This window comes from Archocentrus centrarchus, chromosome 14 (assembly GCF_007364275.1).
Source record: "Archocentrus centrarchus isolate MPI-CPG fArcCen1 chromosome 14, fArcCen1, whole genome shotgun sequence".
Lineage (NCBI taxonomy): Eukaryota > Metazoa > Chordata > Actinopteri > Cichliformes > Cichlidae > Archocentrus > Archocentrus centrarchus.
Window position 1 is genome coordinate 989,745 of NC_044359.1, and position 19,050 is coordinate 1,008,794.

The window sequence follows — 19,050 nt, forward strand, 5'->3', positions numbered from 1 at the left end:
GTAAGTGCATTTCATGACACAGACACTAACGCAATCACAGCATAACAAAATTGTTGTTCTTATACAACCATGCTTCGTTTTGTTGTGCCTTTTCCACATAGTTATTTTTCCAGGTGTTGCTTGTTCTGTTTTGGTATGTTGTCTTTTTTCTGTTTTTTTTGCAGTTGCAGCATTTGAATTGTTTTGGTTAGTATAGTGGTGCTCTGTCCTCTTTTTCTGTTTTCTCCCCTTTCTCTCTCCTTTTTTTTTCTTTCCCCTCAGCCTGTCAACCGGAATTAAATGTATATGTACACAAATAAATAAATAAAATAAAACAAACAAACAAACAAACAACAAAAACACAAAACACAAAACATTAACAAGAAAAGCTTATAGAGACTCTATAGAGCTTATCTTGGAAGAATAAATATGTTTGGCACAACAATGTATTCAGATCACAATTCTGCTTGCAAACAGTGCCAGACAGGCTTTAAAAAACAAAAAAACAAAAAAAAAAACTTATTTTTATTCCTTGGCCTTTAAATCAGAGTGAGAGCTGTTGTATATTGTATTATTTTTAATATATTTTAGATGTGTGTGTGTGTGTGTGTGTGTGTGTGTGTGTGTGTGTGTGTGTGTGTGTGTGTGTGTGTGTGTGTGTGTGTGTGTGTGCTTGGTGTATCTATTTTATTTTTCCTATGTACAGCACTTTGGTTAACTCTGTTATTTTAAATGTGCTTTATAAATAAATTTGGATTTGGATAAAATATAAAGCTGATAATATCATATGAAAAGATGAAACTACAGAGACTGAAGTGTGTGCTGAACACAACCACAGTAAGATTTCATCTAACAGAGTTTTTACAGTGGGTGGTCGCTGATCTCTGAAGTAATTTTTTACAGTGAGGAACGAGTTAGGAAGAGAGGGAGGGGAGTGATGACATCAGCAGGAGGAGGAGAGTCAGGGAGAGGGAGGACAGGGAGGAGAGGAGGACAAACAGCATCCTTTATCGGGCAGAGAGGAGGGAGAGACAAACGCTGGGCACGCGCGAAGGAGGAGAAGAAGAAGACTGATGGTGTCGTCTGAGAGAGCAACGGCTGCAGGGACGAGAGACACCGAGAAAGACAGACAGACAGAGAGAGAGAGGGAGACGGGCAGGAGGAGGCTTTAACAACTGTCCTCTGGGCCTGTGTGTGTGTGTGTGTGTGTGTGTGTGTGTGTGTGTGTGGAGGTGATCAGCTGATTGGAACACACGCATTGGAGGGTGGAGCCATGATGGGCAAGGATTACATGTTGGCCATCATTATAGTCAACTATGATGGTAAGAGACACACAATCACACATACATGCAAACAGGGGCCCTAGTGATGCTGCTGCCTAATGAGGACGGACCTTTTTAATGTCACCTGTTTACGTTTGTTTACATGTTTGTTTACATGTTGTCACAGAAATACAAGCAGCAGTCTGCAGCTCTGTTAGCATAATATGATCTGGCACCTTTTACTTCACTGACTTGGCATGAAATTATGACCCTGAGCTTAGCCTTAGCTTCAGCCTGTTAGCATGTTTTGCTATTTCCAGCTTTAGCTTTGGTCTGTAAGTATGTATGAAACCAGCAGGTGCTCATTTCACAGTCTGTGGTTTGGAATATTCAGCTAGAGGAAAAGTTATTGTTAGCTTAGTTAGCCTGCTGCAGCAGGAACATCTGTCCACACAGTCATCATTAAATTAGATAATAAAAAAGCTAAATAAATAAATCTAAATATTATTGGATGTTGGGGGCATAAAGGGGGGGGGGGGGGGCAGAGCTTCAGAAATATTCAAGACCAATCATAGCTGTTGCACACACACACACACACACACACACACACACACACACACACACACACACACACACACCTGTTTGTCTTTGTGGGTCTGGCTACACAGAGTGAAGGATTCTGGGAATGCAGACATGCTGGCTTGCAGTCCTCCAGCAAACCAACAGTGCACTGAATGCTGATTGGTTGAAAAGTGAAAAAAGCAGCACAAGCAGCCTTCAGTTTCATTGTCTATGCAGCCTGTTCCTGTTAGCATCACTAACTAGCTGCAGCAGGTAAACTCTGGATGCAGAGCTGTACTGATGTTCAGGTGGCAGCTCTCTGACCTTCTGGCAGTCCATCACACTCATTCTGCTGGACGAATGAGGACATCTGGCTCAAAAACAGAGAATTTATCTGAGTGTCACAGGAGGCCTCAGAGTTTGTGCTTTGGTGGAGGGAAACACATCGACGGTCAGACTGAGGACTGTGGCGTTTGTCACTTTAAAGGATGAACAACAGTGATGACACCAGGAGAGACAGTTTCACTGACTGACGTCCTTTAAAGGGTCATTCTGACCTAAAACTGCTGCAGTCAGTACTCAGGTCACAGCCAGTGAGGTCGTCTGACGTAAAGCCAGCTGTTTGTTTCTTTCCAGGCTTGGATTAGAGCCCAGGGCAGCATTATTCCTCATATCTATGAATTCATATCCAAAGTCACTGTTTTAAAGAAGTGAGGGGAACATATGGAAGAATAATCCCTGTGAGGAAACTTTCAGACAGGAATACAAATTTGCTTTTAACAGGTTTTTTTTTTTTTTTTCCCTGTTAAGTACAAACATAATAAAAATGTGTAACTGTGGCCAACTGAATGATAATTAGCTCTCCATGCTGCTGCAGGAGGTTTTCAGGCCATTTGAAATTCTCTTTGGCTGCTTTTGAATTATTTTCATTTATTTATCAATTAATTTTTTCAACTGCTGCAGCAAAATAATTTCCCAAATATGAGTTAAAGTATTTCTTGTATTATTTCACCTTAAAACCAGACTGTCAGTCCTTTAATAGGACCAGAGCCAACAGCAGGTGCATGTCCCTCTTCAACCGTGAAGATTTATGATAAATTAAGTTATGCAAACCTGGGGAAGCCTCACCTCATCAAGTGAGAACATGACCTAAACCTGCTCTGCACATGCTCAGTGTGAGTCAGTCTGTGGCTGAGGGAGCAGGAAGTTTGGAACAAAAACTGAGCATTTATGCACATCATTTTCTTTTGCTGTCTGAAGTTTAGATGATAAAAATTGTAAAACACGATTTTATATTTTTATTTTAAAAATAGCATCTACAGTCTGTATATACTGGACTCAGTTTATGGACCCCAACATAAAAACAAAGTGAACAGGAACTTCTTCACTGCACTGTAATGCTCTGTTAAATAAGTGAAAACATATAAACTGTATTATTACTTACTGTAAATATATAAACATTTATAATCACTCACTCAGGTGAGCTTCACCCGGAGGGTTATCCTAAAACAGTGAGGTCTGTAGGAATGATTCAGGCTGCAGCTTCACTGTGCTGGTCAGTCTCCATCAGCCCTCCTCCCTCGGTTCATTCTGATCATATCGCTGTCCTTTAATCAGCCGATTCAGCGTCTCGTATCTCTGAGCACTCATTAATTATTCAGAGCCTCTCTGATTTCATCTCTTCCTCTAATGCAGTTTGACCTCCGCTCTCGCTGTCGGCGGCTTTCTGGTGTGCAGTTTTTACAGATATCAGTAATAAAACATGAATATTAAGAGCTGAGAAAAATGAGCCGACAGTGTGTTAACAGAGCGGGAGCACTGAGGGAGGTGTGCGCCCTGAGCGGTGTACGGCAGGGTTAGGGACCTGGATGTTTGGATTCACGGATGCGTATCCATAAACCTGCTGAGAAACAGTTCAGGAGCTGCCTGAGAAAATGAGTTAAACTCAGTGAAGGCTGAGAGCAGAGCTCAGAGGTTTAAAGGATGCTGTGAGTAAATGTGAGGCTGAACACAGCAGAGCTCTAATGTGCACCGGGAACAGTGATTTCAAAAGAAAACAACAGCTTTAAATGTATAGTTAAATAACAGCTCATTTAAAACCTGTAAATAAACTTTACTGATCTTAAAATAATTTTGTGGCTCATCACTTTAAACCTGAACAAACACAGTTTGGATGTGACTGATGAAAGTGAGCTGCTGCTGCAGACATGAACCTGCAGAGTGAGAGAGGATCAGGGCAGCATTGATGTTCCTGCGTCACGTGACTGCATCATTTTAACGATCGATATCTGATGATCAGCAGATTCTGGTCTGAGTGGCGGCTCTGAGCCCCTCAGACTGTAATCGTCTCTGTTTGATGGATATGTGCACGTTAATGAAGTCTGCCCGAGGGCTCGAGGGCAGCTGAAGTGTCAGGTTGTGGACTGAAGCTGAAAGCAGCAGCGGTGTGAGCAGTGAAAGGTGAAGTGCAGAGAAAGCGAAGTCGATGACACGATGAGGTGTCATTCAGAGGGTCTGAGCTGAAAGATTCAATAAAAATACTGATAGAAAAAAGGTGATTTAGCTTCTTCAGCATCAACATAAAAGATATTTTAGCTCAGCTGGTCCTGAATGAATGATCAGCTGTGCTGATGCTGACTGAATGTTTCCACAGCTCTGGGCATGCTCAGTAGGACTCTGTCTCCGCTTGGCAGCACGTTTGGGAAAACACACATTTAAAAGTCTGTGAATTCATTTTTAATATAACTGTTAAGTTTCTGGATGATGAATGTGTTGTGCTAGAATAGCTGCTGCAGTTTATTATTGATCAGGTCCAGCCTACAGAGAGCATTATAAACACCATGTTTGTGTTTACATAGTTTTCTGTTAGAAATGAACATTTTTCACTCTCAGGAGTTTGAAAACTCTGATCCAAGAGTCTTCTTCTGTTCTAAAAGCAAAGGTGGAGACACCCAGGTGTTTAACCCCCACTGTCTGTCCCAGTGGAGGTGGTTGTGACCCGCTATTGTTCATAAGCATCATCACTTGAGCCTCTGTGTAAAAAAAAAAAAGGCATGGATCATTAATGTCAGGGGCTTTGGGTGAAACCACTGAGACTTTGCCTCACTCGATCATGTGACCTATTGAGGTCACCTGAACAAAGGTGTGAATGGGGGTTGAGGCACCTGGGGAGGGAGCTCAGGACAGCACTGTAAGGGGGGGAAAGTTGGTGATGTAATCCACCTCCTCTGTTCAATGATGGTTGTTCACAGTGGACATAGATGGCTTCTTTCACTCCTCTTTCAAATCATCTGTCTTCATTGTCCAAAATGTAAACACTGGCATGCTCAAAGAGTGACCTTTGACCTTCAGATGCAGATGTACAGCTGAGTCTTCTCCCGTCGAGGTGGCTCTTCTATGTTTGTGAAGAGGCTGTTTGGTTTCACCAATGTAGAGGTCCGAGCACTCTTCACTGCACTGGACAGCAGACACTACATCGCTGATCTTGTGTTTGGCGGGTTTGTCCTTGGGATGAACCAGTTTTTGTCTTAGGGTGTGACTTGGTTTGAAGTATACTGGGATGTCATGCTTGGAGAAAATTCTTCTGAGTTTCTCTGACAAGCCTGACACATATGGGATGATAATGTTGTTCCTCTTGTCCTTCCTATTCTCTGTAGTTTGTGTTTGGCCTTCATTCCTGTGCATCTTAGCTGATTTGATGAAGGCCCAGTTGGGGTAACCGCATGTTTTGAGGGCTTTCTTAATGTGTGTGTGTTCCTTATGCTTCCCTTCTGCCTTAGAGGGAACACTTTCTGCCCGGTGTTGTAGGGTCCTGATCACCCCAAGTTTGTGTTCCAGAGGGTGGTGGGAGTCACAGAGGAGATACTGGTCTGTGTGTGTGTCTGTGTCTGTGTGTGTGGTCTGTGTGTGTCTGTGTCTGTGTGTGTGGACTTCTGGTAAACTTCAGTGTCGAGGCTTCCATCTTCCTCGATAAGCACAGTCCAGTAACGGTAACCTGTTATCTCTGGTGTCCTCCCTGGTCAAACGTATGTGTTTATCCACTGAGTTGATGTGGTCAGTGAAGGCTTGTACTTCTTGGGTTTTGAACAGGTGTCATCCACATACCTGTACTCAGGTCTAGGTGGTGCCATTCCTTTGAAAGAGTCCAGTCACTTTTTCAGGCTCTTTAGACTAACATGACCTGATGATGAGAATCCACACAGGCGTCTTTCACTCTATTCAAATAAATGTGTTTGTTCTTATTAAGCAACTCAACTTTTTTCATTAAATAAAGTTTATTTTTATGTTGAAACATTATTAGATATAAATAAAAAGTGTGAATATTATTATATCTGCATGAATCATTTTGCGTGTCAGTGTGTCTGTACTGCACACTGAAAACCATTTGATTGTAAAATGTGAAAATTTTCACATTTCAAAGAAGTTTCATAATATAAAAAAATCTAAACATGACAGATATTACAGTATTAATGTGATTACTTTAATGGAACTGCAGCGCATTAATAGGACTTATATTTATGACCCCTTGGAGGGGGTGTTGTAACACGTCCTGCACCTGATCCACGTTAGTATAATTATGTAAACAGCATTAAATGGTGCACATGTAAACGTGTAAAAGATGAGTAAAATATTTGAATTAGTCCATGAATTATGAAGGAAACTAGAAAGAGTGTTACAACTAATTGTGATTCTTTTCTTTTGTAACATCCTGAATGAGCTTTTTTCATCTGCAGGTTTTTTTGTGGCTGTCATAAACAGCATGGCCTGTAGGGGGCGCTAACCAGCTGCAGGGTATATTATATTGTTCTGACCAGCGGCTGTTCACTGACACAGACCGTACAAAGATGGGCATAACTACTGTGACATCCTGTTTTGAAGCCTCCAGATGAGCATTTTTACTATTTTGGTATTTTGAAGCTGGAGGTGAGGCAAGTGGGCGTGTCTAAGTGGCTAATGACTCCATGACTACTCGTTAGCCAATGAACATCCTCTTTCTAAAACACAGTATGACTTCATTCTTTGCTCGGTATGCACTGAGTGACTCAGCCCATAATCAGGGGTAATCACCTTTCAGGCTGACTGACACCATCAGGCACGTCACACCCAGATGTAACCTCTGTGTTTACTTATGTTTGTGTCTCTGCAGACAACATCTGGACAGACCAGAACCTGCTGTTGGACCCAGACCTTCCCTCCGGCTGGAGAACCATCAAAGACTCCACAGGAACATACTATTGGCATGTTCCCACCGGCGCCACCCAGTGGCAGCACCCCCGTCTTACAGGGACACCGCAGCTGCTCGACACTCAGGTGAGAAAAAACCGAGTCAACCTGCATAGATTAACCTGGTTTATTCAGTCTGGCCAAATTAGCTCAAGCTCTTCTTCTTCTGTGGTGCCTCAGCAGGAGGAACCTGCAGAGCAGAACTCCAACAAGGAGACAGAAGGACCACCTGAGGGCAGGTAACATTCATACATGTACAGTGTATCCTTCTACAGTTAGGAGGGCTCTCACTGATCTATTCGCACCATCACAACTAAATACTGAAGCTTACAAACCAGGTTTAAAATGATCCTCAACACCTTCAAACTGCTCTCAAAGAGGACCTCACAGAGCAGGAGGTCCCGCATGAGGACATGCAGAAATGTCCTCATACGACAGAAATCACCTCACAGCTATAAAGAGTGCAGGGTGTCCTCAGAGTGAGGGTGTCAAACTGACCCTGGTCCTCATTAGAGACAGCACAAGCTTCCTCAGACTCATGAGGACATCCTTCTCACAGTTTACCTGTGACACACACGCACACAGATCCCAGTATTTCTGTAATTAGGAGGACCTTCCATTCACTAATGTTTACACAGCGCACCTGTACAGGTGACATTCAGTCTCTTTGTTTCTCAGGTCTTCGTGGCATGAAGATTATCTCACAAACCACGACCCCGACTCCAAGGTGAGACAGCAGCAGACTGGGTTTGATACGTCAAATAGCATCAAATATTTGGATTTTTCTGTAATTTAACCTTTGGGGCAACAGTGCCCCCTGTGGCTCAGTGATAGTTCATATCAGTGTCAGTGTGTGTTTATACTCATGTATATGAGTTGTGAACAAAGGGCACGTCTTACTTCCTATATGAACATAATAAAAATGTCTGGATTTCAGGGCTTTCTGGAACAAACAGTAGAACACAGTAAAATCAGAGGTCAGGATCTATTCTGGTGGTCTAATCTGCTCTAATCTCTCTCTCTCTCTCTGTGTTTGTGTCTCTCAGTTTTATGGAGCATTAATCTGATTTAATCTCTGCCTCTCTCTGTGTCCTGGTTTCTGTTTGTCACCCAACAACCCACTGACTCCTTCATCCCCCCCCCCCACCACCTGTCTGTCTCCCGTCTCTCCACCTGTCTGTCTCCCGTCTCTCCACCTGTCTGTCTCCAGTGCTTTGCTGTGCGCTCTCTCGGCTGGCTGCAGGTGGAGGAGGAAGACCTGTCTCCCGGTCGCAGCAGCCTCGCTGTCAGTAACGTCATCCAGCAGCTGTCTCACTGCAGCAGCCCCGAGCAGAGAGACCGGCTAGGTGCCTGGGGGGAGGTGAGACACCTTTGCTGCCCTCCTGTGGCAGACTACAGAAATTGCATGTCTGTCCTATAAAACAGTGGTTTGATGCTCCTGTCTGTCCTCTCTCTGCAGGGCCGTGAGATGATGCTGGTTCTGAAGAAAGACACCCTGACCCTGTTGGACCCTTTAGACCACACCCCCCTCCACTGCCAGCCAATCATCAACATCCGTGTGTGGGGGGTGGGCTGCAACAACGGCAGGTGAGCCAATCAGAGAGCGTTCTCCCCGCTGCTTCCCGTGTTTGTTGGACTCCTAGTTTAATGCCCCTGCATGCTGAGGTGTGAAAATCCCACCTTTTGGTTTGTTTACACTAACACTCTCTCTGTTTCTTTGCCACGCCCCCTCACACCTGGGCAGGGACAGGTAAACCACTAGCCTTACACTCACAGCCTCCTCCACACGTTAGGGTCATTTATTGATTTTCCCGATGATCTCCACCTGATCGCCCCTCCCCCTTGTGTTTCTGTGTGTGCGGTGCATTCAGGGACTTCGCGTTCGTGGCGGGTGATAAGGACAGCTGCGTGCTGAAGTGTCACGTGTTTCGCTGCGACGCTCCGGCCAAAGCCATCGCCACGGCGCTGCATGAGATGTGCTCCAAGGTCAGTGAAGGTCACCCTGAGCTGTGGGTCAGCTGGTGTTTGTCTCTGTAATAAACTCTATGCTGTGTTTGTAGATGATGTCTGAAAAGGCACTGATGAGGCCCTCCCGCTCCCTGACCATGGAGAGTATCTCACCTGAGGACCTGCCCAGACAAGGTGACTCACCTGCTGTGTTCCCTCAGCTGAGATGCTGCTCTCTGATTGGTTCTGCATTAATTTCTTCTGTTGTTTCAGTGGAGTTTCTGGAGGCGGTGCGGCAGCAGGTGCAGAAGTTTGAAGTCCAGTACATCGGCAACCTGCCGGTGTCCAGAGCCATGGGTGGGTAAAAACATACCTGTCACACCTGTACTGAATTCAACCAAAGAAAAACACCCTGTTAGACAGTGTTATACAGTCTGTGCACACAGTCAGGTCCATGCATGAGTTCAGTTTTGCCTGTGGGCTTAAATCAAACAGTGAAGATGTGACTGAAGTCCTGATTTCAGCTTTAATTTAAACCAAAGTGCTGCATCATTATTTCGGATCAGATGATACCACTTTATAAAACCTTCAAAATAAAAGCTCAGGTTTCACTCTACAGCAGTGTCAGTGTTGTTCCTCCATATTCTGATTGCAGGAATCCCTGTAACAGATACAGGAGTCACAGCTGCAGCTGCATCAGTTACAGGTCGCATTGTTACTGACTGTTTTAAAAAAAACGGCATCTTCAACTTTTCAGTATATTCTGCACTTAAATGTGGACAACATTTAAAGTCAGGAGGTGACAGTAATCCCCATGAGCCAAGCTCAGGCTGTCAGTCAGTACAGCTCACAAGCAGTGGGTGCTGCCCCTCAGCAGACTTCTGAACGCTGGCCAATCAGAAGAAAGTCAGCTTTTAATGCCTTAAAAAGGCTGGTGCTTAAACAGCTTAGTATGAACAAGGCTCAGTATGACTCTAAATCATGCAGAGCTGGTCTCAGGGGGAATGAAAGAATGGGGGTGTTAACACAGTAAAGCAGCAGTGAAAGGTCAAAGGGCTCTGACGTGCAGCTGTGTTGCAGGTATGGAGGTGCTGAACCGAGCCATAGAAAGCATCATGAACTCTACAGACCGAGACGACTGGGAGCCGACGGTGATCCACGTCACCGATAACGTCCTGTCTCTGTGGAAAGGAGAGGTACTGTCCTCCCTGCACACACACCTCAGGTCAAAGGTCATCACCACTGTGTTTAACCCTCCTGCTCTGGTGCTGACAGGATGGCGACGAGCCTTTCTGGGAGTGTCAGGTACGGTTCCTCACCTTTCTGGGCGTCGGACACGACAGCCACACCTTTGCGGTGATCGTCGACGGCGGCACGCAGCAGTTTGAATGTCACGTGTTCTGGTGCGAACCGGACGCGGGAATCATCTCCGAGGCCGTCCAGGCTGCGTGCATGGTGAGAGGCTGAGATCAGGTCAATGTTTTTATCCTACAGAGTTTATTTCCAGGTGCAGGATTAGATCTTAGGATCAGATCAGAACTTCAAAAATACAAGTCTGCTTTGAAGAGCTTTTTGATATTTACAATTAAAATGTAAAGAAATGAAATGATAGAAAGAATGAATGATGCCTCTGTCGCCCTCTGCTGGCTGCTGTCATCTCCTGCAGGTCCAGTATCAGAAGTGTTTGGTGGCTCAGACTCCTCCCCCGAGGACCAAATCATGGCATGCAAACCCCTCGAAGGTCAAACGGGCCAACTCCATGGATGGCGCCGCCTTCCCACCTCTCACATCCCGTCACCATGGTGGCAGCAGCTCCACCATGATGGCGCAGAGGATGACGAAGGGCAACGGCAGCAGCAGCAGCGTGAGGAAGGGGATGATGGCCTTCTTTGAAACTTTCCGCAACAAACAGGCTGCCACATCCTAATGATGGAGGCGGGACCACCAGAGTCCACTGGGGGAGGATGGCCCGGACCACAGTGGGTCTCCAGATTAGCTGAACTCTGTGGACGATGGCTCTGGTGGTCCGATTGGCTGAGTGACATCACCAGCAACTCCAGAAAATGATGCTTGCCAAAGGACCACAAACACACCTGAATCTATTGCTGTGATGTCAGCCTCACCTGTTGGTGAGCAGGTGAACAGCAGCTACTGGATGCGTGGAGGATGGTTTATCAATCAGTTGATCAATACCTCCACCAGCACCTCCACCAACACCTCCTCATCTATCCGTGTCGTCAGCGGCAGAAGCATCGTGCTACACAAAGTTAAAGTTCAAAGATCAAACTAAAAAAGGCCAGCAGGTTTATGCCTGAAAAAGTCCGAGCACATTCAAATATTAATGAGGCTGAAACCCAACAATCGGCCCCAAACAGCTTTTTCTTCATCTATACTCACAGAACCTGGGGTTACGACTGGTAACCAAAGCTGTAGGCTCCGCCCTTTAAGGCCAGTGGGTTTACCCAAGGTCTCACTTCAAGGGGCAGATTTAGGTCAGTGTCACATCTGTTTGTTTCTGTGGATTTGGGAAGTATCATATCTGAATACCTGTGAGGTCAAAGTTCATGTAAGAAGCTGGATTTGAAAGGTGACATCTTTGAGTTTCTGAAACTTTTTAGCATGTGGCTGAAATGCAACCCAACCCGATCTCTGCGTGCTTCACCAGGCCGGTGCTGAAGAGAGGTTCAGGTTAGGCTGCAGTCAGTGCCTCACTGAGTCCATCCGGTACTACAAGCACAAGCACACCTGCTTCAGTAAACACACCTGAGCATGAAGGCTGAGAACGATGAAACCTACTCCTGAGGGAGGAGCAGAGGAGGACCCGGACTAAATGTAGGTATAGGGTAACACCTGTGCAACATAGAGCAGAAATCCTATTAACTCAGGATGATCAGACCTTCATTAATAAAAGGAGACAGTGACCAGCTTCACATTCAAAGAGCCTGCGGGGGGCGCTGTAGTGACCATCTGAACTGTATTTCTCTGGAATCTCCCTGTAAACAGAAGAAATGTAGAGATAAACGTAGAGAGCATCTTCCCACGCTGGATGTCAGACGTGTGTCCTGCTTGTTCTGCTTTGAGCTTCATTATTTAGGCATCGTGTTTTAAAGCTGCAGTGAGTAACTCCGGCCACCAGAGGGCAGGAGAGAGACTGAAATACTGACGGGAGCATTCTGGACTTGCCTGTTTCTGAAAGCAGCTGTTTGCATGCTAGGCATGACCGTAAACATGTGACAGAGAGTTAAGCAAATGCCACGCCCACAGTGACATCTGACCGTCCTTCTGCTTCCTGATTGGCTGATGTACCTGTAGAAGCTGTGCTGTGTTCACTGCTCGCAGGAAAACTTCCTGAACAGCAGGTGGATGTTGTCTGTTTATTTGCAGTAAAGTCATCAATGATGTCATGTATAAATTAACCAATAATAAAACAATAAAAGTCCTTTTTTGTGGTCCTTAACTCATATTTATTTGTTCTTTGTTTCTTAAATCTAATTTCATTCATTTTAGATTTTATTCAAATATGTTTATTTTCAATTCAATTCAATTCAAATTTATTTATATAGCGCCAAATCACAACAAACTGTCGCCTCAGGGCGCTTTGTATTGTGGTTAAAGACCCTACAATAATACAGAGAAAACCCAACAGTTAAAACGACCCCCTATGAGCAGCACTTGGCGACAGTGGAAAGGAAAAACTCCCTTTAACAGGAAGAAACCTCCAGCAGAACCAGGCTCAGGGAGGGGGGGTCATCTGCTGTGACCGGTTGGGCTGAGGGGAGAGAAAGACATGCTGTGGAAGAGAGCCAGAGATTAATATCAATTAATGATTAAATGCAGAGTGAGAATGAGAGACAGTGCATTATGTGAACCCCCCAGCAGACTAGGCCTATAGCAGCATAACTAAGGGAGGGTTCAGGGTCACCTGATCCAGCCCTAACTATAAGCTTTATCATAAAGGAAAGTTTTAAGCCTAATCTTAAAAATAGAGAGGGTGTCTGTCTCCCGAATCCAAGCTGGAAGCTGGTTCCACAGAAGAGGGGCCTGAAAGCTGAAGGCTCTGCCTCCCATTCTACTCTTAAGTATCCTAGGAACCACAAGTAAGCCAGCAGTCTGAGAGCGAAGTGCTCTGCTGGGGTGATATGGTACTATGAGGTCTTTGAGACAAGATGGTGCCTGATTATGACCTTGTATGTGAGGAGAAGAATTTTAAATTCTATTCTAGATTTAACAGGGAGCCAATGAAGAGAAGCCAATATGGGAGAAATCTGCTCTCTCTTTCTAGTCCCTGTCAGTACTCTAGCTGCAGCATTTTGGATCAGCTGAAGGCTTTTCAGGGAGCTTTTAAGACAGCCTGATAATAATGAATTACAATAGTCCACCCTAGAAGTAGTAAATGCATGAATGAGCTTTTCAGCATCACTCTGAGAAAGAATGTTTCTAATTTTAGAAATATTGTGCAAATGCAAAAAAGCGGTCCTACATATTTGTTTAATATGTGCATTGAAGGACATATCCTGGTCAAAAATGACTCCAAGATTTCTCACAGTGTTACTGGAGGCCAAAGTAATGCCATCCAGAGTAAGTATCTGATTAGACACCATGTTTCTAAGATTTGTGGGGCCGAGAACAAGAATTTCAGTTTGATCTGAATTTAGAAGCAGGAAATTAGAGGTCATCCAGGCCTTAATGTCTTTAAGACATTCCTGCAGTTTAACTAATTGATGTGTGTCATCTGGCTTCATTGATAGGTAAAGCTGAGTATCATCTGCATAACAATGAAAATTGATGCAGTGCTTTCTAATAATACTGCCTAAGGGAAGCATGTATAATGTAAATAAAATTGGTCCTAGCACAGAACCCTGTGGAACTCCATAATTAACCTTAGTGTGTGAAGAAGACTCCCCATTTATATGAACAAATTGGAGTCTATGAGATAAATATGATTCAAACCACTGCAGTGCAGTACCTTTAATACCTATAGCAAGCTCTAATCTCTGTAATAAAATGTTATGGTCAACAGTATCAAAGCTGCACTGAGGTCCAACAGGACAAGAACAGAGATGAGTCCACTGTCAGAGGCTGTAAGAAAATCATTTGTAACCTTCACTAATGCTGTTTCTGTACTGTGATGAATTCTGAAACCTGACTGAAACTCTTCAAATAAACCGTTCCTCTGCAGATGATCAGTTAGCTGTTTTACAACTACTCTTTCAAGAATCTTTGAGAGAAAATGAAGGTTGGAGATTGGCCTATAATTAGCTAAGACAGCTGGGTCAGTGATGGCTTTTTAAGCAGAGGTTTAATTACAGCCACCTTGAAGGTCTGTGGTACATAGCCAACTAATAAAGACTGATTGATCATTTTTAAGATTGAAGCATCAATAACTGGAAAGACTTCTTTGAACAGTCTAGTAGGAATGGGATCTAACAAACATGTTGCTGGTTTGGAGGAAGTAACTATTGAAGTTAACTCTGAAAGATCAACTGGAGCCAAAGAGTCTAAACAAATACCAGCAGTGCTGAAAGCAGCCGAACATGAAGAATAATCTTTGAGATGGTTATGAATAATTTTTTCTCTAATGTCTAAAATTTTATTTGTAAAGAAATCCATGAAGTCACTACTAGTTAACGTGAAAGGAATACTCGGCTCTACAGAGCTCTGACTCTTTGTCAGCCTGGCTACAGTGCTGAAAACAAACCTGGGGTTGTTCTTATTTTCTTCAATTAATGATGAGTAGTAAGATGTCCTAGCTTTACGGAGGGCTTTTTTATAGAGCAACAAACTCTTTTTCCAGGCTAAATGAGCATCTTTTTATTTAGTGAGACGCCATTCCCTCTCCAGCTTACGGGTTATCTGCTTTAAGCTGTGCGTTTGTGAATTATATCACGGAGTCAGGCACTTCTGATTTGAAGCTTTCCTTTTCAGAGGAGCCACAGTATCCAAAGTTATACGCAGTGAGGATGTAAAACTATTGACGAGATAATCGACCTCACTGGGAGCAGAGTTTAGGTATCTGCTCTGCACTGTGTTGGCACTGAAGAGCACAACAATGAAGGAATTAGATCCTTAAACTTAGTTACAGCACTTTTAGAAAGACTTCTACTGTAATAAAACTTATTCCCCACTGCTGTGTAATCCATTAAAGTAAATGTAAATGTTACTAAGAAATGATCAGACAGGAGGGGGCTTTCAGGGAATACTGTTAAGTCTTCAGTTTCTATGCCATATGTTAGGACAAGATCCAGAGTATGATTAAAGTGGTGGGTGGGCTCCTTTACATTTTGAGAGAAGCCAATTGAATCTAACAATAGATTAAATGCAGTGTTGAGGCTGTCATTCTCAGCATCTACATGGATGTTAAAATCACCCACTATAATTATTTTATCTGAACTGAGCACTAAATCAGATAAAAAGTCTGAGAAGTCAGACAGAAACTCTGAGTAAGGACCAGGTGGACGATAGATAATAACAAATAAAACAGGTTTTTGATTTTCCCAATTAGGATGGACAAGACTAAGAGTCAGGCTTTCAAAAGAATAAAAACTTTGTCTGGGTCTCTGATTAATTAATAAGCTGGAATTGAAGATTGCAGCTAATCCTCCTCCTCGACCTGTGCTTCGAGCATTCTGACAGTTACTAACATATTCATCCTGCTGTAACCAGGTTTCTGTAAGGCAGAATAAATCAATACGTTGATCAATTATTAAATCATTTACTAATAGGGACTTGGAAGAGAGAGACCTAATGTTTAACAATCCACATTTAATTGTTTTATTCTTTGGTGCAGTTGATGAAGCTGTATTATTTATTGTTTTTGAATTTTTATGCTTAAATAGCTTTTTGCTGATTTTAGCTTTGTTTTTTGGTGGTCTGGGAGCAGCACCGACTCTATGGGGATGGGGTTTTGGGGGGATGGCAGGAGGAGAGAAGCTGCAGAGAGGCGTGTAAGACTGCAACTCTGCTTCCTGGTCTCAACCCTGGGTAGTCAGGTTTTAGGGTTAATAAATTTGGCCAGATTTCTAGAAATGAGAGCTGCTCCATCCAAAGTGGGATGGATGCCGTCTCTCCTAACAAGACCAGGTTTTCCCCAGAAACTTTGCCAATTATCTATGAAGCCCACGTCATTTTTTGGACACCACTCAGACAGCCAGCGATTCAAGGAGAACATGCGGCTAAACATGTGGCTCCTGGTCTGATTGGGGAGGGGCCCAGAGAAAACTACAGAGTCCGACATTGTTTTTGCAAAGTTACACACCGAGTCAATATTAATTTTAGTGACCTCCGATTGGCGTAACCGGGTGTCATTACTGCCGACGTGAATAACGATCTTACCAAATCTACGATTAGCCTTAGCCAGCAGTTTCAAATTTCCATGAATGTCGCCTGCTCTGGCCCCTGGAAGACATTTTTTTTTTTTTTTTTTTTTTTTTTTTGCCTGTCATGTCTGGCAGATCTTGCAAACAGAACTGTGATCTGAATGCATTGTTGTGCCAAACATATTTGCTATTTCAAGATGAGCTCTATAGGTTCTCTATAGGCTCCTCTTGTTACTGTGTAACCCTTTATTTTATTTGAATTATTTTTAACATGCTATTTATCAAATTGTGCCAGAAATGACAGGCTTAAGAAATAGAAAAGAGAAAAGAAAGAAAAGAGAAAGGGAAAGAGGAAGAAGAAGAAGAAGAAAGGGGAAAAAAAGGAGAGAAAATAGAAAAAAGAAACAGGAAAGAGTTCAAGTAAGTAAACCAAATAGTTAGCCACTTGTTAAACTTAAGATATTGACAATATCTGCAAAATTAAAGATTGTGTGTGGAAAAAAAATAAATAAATAAATAAAAATAAAAGAAGAATAGTTATACAAACCAACCATTTTGTGTTATTATGTGGGTGTATGTGTTTGTGTCATGAAATGTACTTACCAATGAAGGCAGAAAGCCGCAGCCCCGCCCATCAGAACCCAGAGGCAGGCAAAGAGAATCCCAGGAAGCCCAGGCCACCAGCAGCCCATCAAGACCTACGAAGACCCGCGGCCACTCATTCCAATGACAACCGTACACCCCTCCCAGCAGACGGAGGACGGAGGTCTCAGATGGAGTCCCAGCAGCCAAGGAGCAAGGGCACCAGAGCATTCGAGGCAACGAGAAGCCAGCCCCCCCCCAGCGGCCAGCCCCCCGCACGGCCGGCAGCAGGGCCCCAGGGCCCCCGGCACCCGAGGGCCGCCCGAGCCCCCACAAGCCAATGCAGCCCCGCGCCGCAGCCCCCAGGGGAGCAGGTCACCACCCACATCAGAACATCCGGCCCCACCCAGGAACCAGGAGGTACCCACACCCCAGGGGGGCAGGGGGGGAGAGGCAACCAGCAAGGAGCGGTCAGGAGGCAAGCCACCGGCCCAGACCCAGGTCCAACCAAACATACAACCACACGCACACCGGCAAGCACACCCGTGTACACATTTATGCACAAACACACTCTCCCACACACATATAAACATAGATACACCATATTCACTCGCCCACCCATACTCACGAAGACTGTGACAAATACAAAGACACACATTCATCCATAGCTACCCACTCTCTGAAGATGGGAGCGGAAACCACCCCAGGGCCAACAGTGACCCCAAGATGCCGCCAGCCCGGTCCCCAAGGAACCACCCGACCCCGACCCCGGGCGAGGCATAAGAAATCGGGGTGTGAGATGTCCCACCCCCCCTCCCCCCGCCCAACTTATAAGTGTATGTGTTTATGTTGTGAATGAATGAGGTGTATAGGGTGCAGTTAAAATTGAGGGGGCAGTTGTGCCACAAGCACCAACTGCTGGACGTCAGTGCTCGCCCACACTGCCCCTTCAAAAACCCTCCATGTCTAAAATGCAAATAAAATTTGGGGACAGACAGAAATGAGGATCTGAATGGGGCCACCTCAGCGGCCGCCCCTCATCAACCTCTGTGTAACATGCCTGCCCCAAAGGTCCTATATGTATCGTGTAGTATGTGTGCATGTGTTGTGAATTATAATGTCTATAGTGCAATTAAAAAGGAGATGCAAGTGGCCGCGTGACTCTGCACGCAGCCTCTCAACCCTACACCCTACGTGTGTGTGTGTGTGTGTGTGTGTGGGGGGGGTAAGACCAGGAAGGTGGAAGAAAAAAAAAAAAAAAAAAAAAAAAAAACCCCACCCAACCTGGAAGAAGAGAGCCAGCAGTCCACTGGCTCAGTAGGCACCCCGACCTCCCACACCCCAGCACAGGGCAGGGAGGGGTGAGCCCGGGGCCGTGGTGACAGCATCCCAGAGCACTGCAGCACCTGAGACTGGTGCCACCGCCCCCATCATAGAGGGTAGCCCACTCTCACTAGACGCCCATTCACTCAACAATAGACACAAACAAGCGACAGGACATGCTGGCCTGAGTTGGAAATACGGTGCCCCGTCCCCACCAACCACCCCACCGCCGTCACCACCCCCCACCCCACCCCCCGGCAGCGCAGGCACCCCAGGGCCCCAAAAGCGCAGACCGGACGTCCCAACGCAGGTTAGGTCAACCCACCCCACCCGGTGGCGCGCCCGGGACAGCAGAGACCCCCCAGCGCCAGGGGGGACCCACCGGGAGCCGGCACGGCCCCAGGTCCGGGGCCCCAGGGCCCCAGGGCCCCAGGGCCCAGGGCCCAGGGCCCAGCCCCCAAGCCACCCAGGGAAGACCAGCCAACTGACCGGGGGCCGGCACCCATCACCCCAAACACCCCGGACCACACCCCAGGACCGCAAGGCAGCACCATCCAAGCCCCCACCACCATCAACTAGAACAGGCACACAGACATCACCAGAAGGTCGCCCCAGGACTCCAGTCTCAGGAGGCTACCAGCTACACAGGCCCCCAGAGCTCCCACCCGACCGCCTACAAAGCACCTCAGGGGCAGAACCAACAGCCAACCACCCCCACTAAGTAATGGAGCTGAGCAGTGGGAACCAAAGAGAGTCAAATTCCTCCAATTGATCTTTAGATGAAGCAGACATTCTCTCTAAACTAACATAATCTATTAATAAATTTCTGTACTGAGTAATACATAGTTTATTTTTTG

General features: G+C 45.2%; 1 protein-coding gene and 1 pseudogene across 3 annotated transcripts; one reads left to right on the forward strand and one right to left on the reverse strand.

Moving 5' to 3' along the window:
- Positions 1–19,050, reverse strand: part of LOC115791921 (GTPase IMAP family member 8-like) — a 263,474-nt pseudogene that overhangs the window by 209,117 nt on the left and 35,307 nt on the right.
- apbb3 (amyloid beta (A4) precursor protein-binding, family B, member 3) lies at positions 950–12,384 on the forward strand. 3 transcript variants are annotated; one of them, XM_030746223.1, is made up of 13 exons: positions 950–1,301; positions 6,949–7,112; positions 7,206–7,264; positions 7,704–7,752; positions 8,236–8,385; positions 8,485–8,612; positions 8,770–8,775; positions 8,897–9,011; positions 9,086–9,167; positions 9,246–9,329; positions 10,053–10,168; positions 10,248–10,427; positions 10,639–12,384. In XM_030746223.1, exons 1-13 carry the CDS (start codon positions 1,253–1,255, stop codon positions 10,897–10,899), a joined length of 1,443 nt encoding a protein of 480 aa, XP_030602083.1. In that variant the 5' UTR covers positions 950–1,252; the 3' UTR covers positions 10,900–12,384. The 3 variants fall into 3 exon arrangements, with proteins under 3 accessions (XP_030602083.1, XP_030602084.1, XP_030602085.1); XM_030746224.1 differs by having other exon boundaries at positions 7,209–7,264; XM_030746225.1 differs by lacking the exon at positions 8,770–8,775.

Excerpts from the sequence above, each read along its gene's own strand:
- apbb3 (XM_030746223.1), top strand. The coding sequence starts at position 1,253 with ATGATGGGCAAGGATTACATGTTGGCCATCATTATAGTCAACTATGAT. Across the intron at positions 1,302-6,948 it reads CATTATAGTCAACTATGATG|ACAACATCTGGACAGACCAG; the intron begins GTAAGAGACACA and ends GTGTCTCTGCAG. Across the intron at positions 7,113-7,205 it reads CGCAGCTGCTCGACACTCAG|CAGGAGGAACCTGCAGAGCA; the intron begins GTGAGAAAAAAC and ends GTGGTGCCTCAG.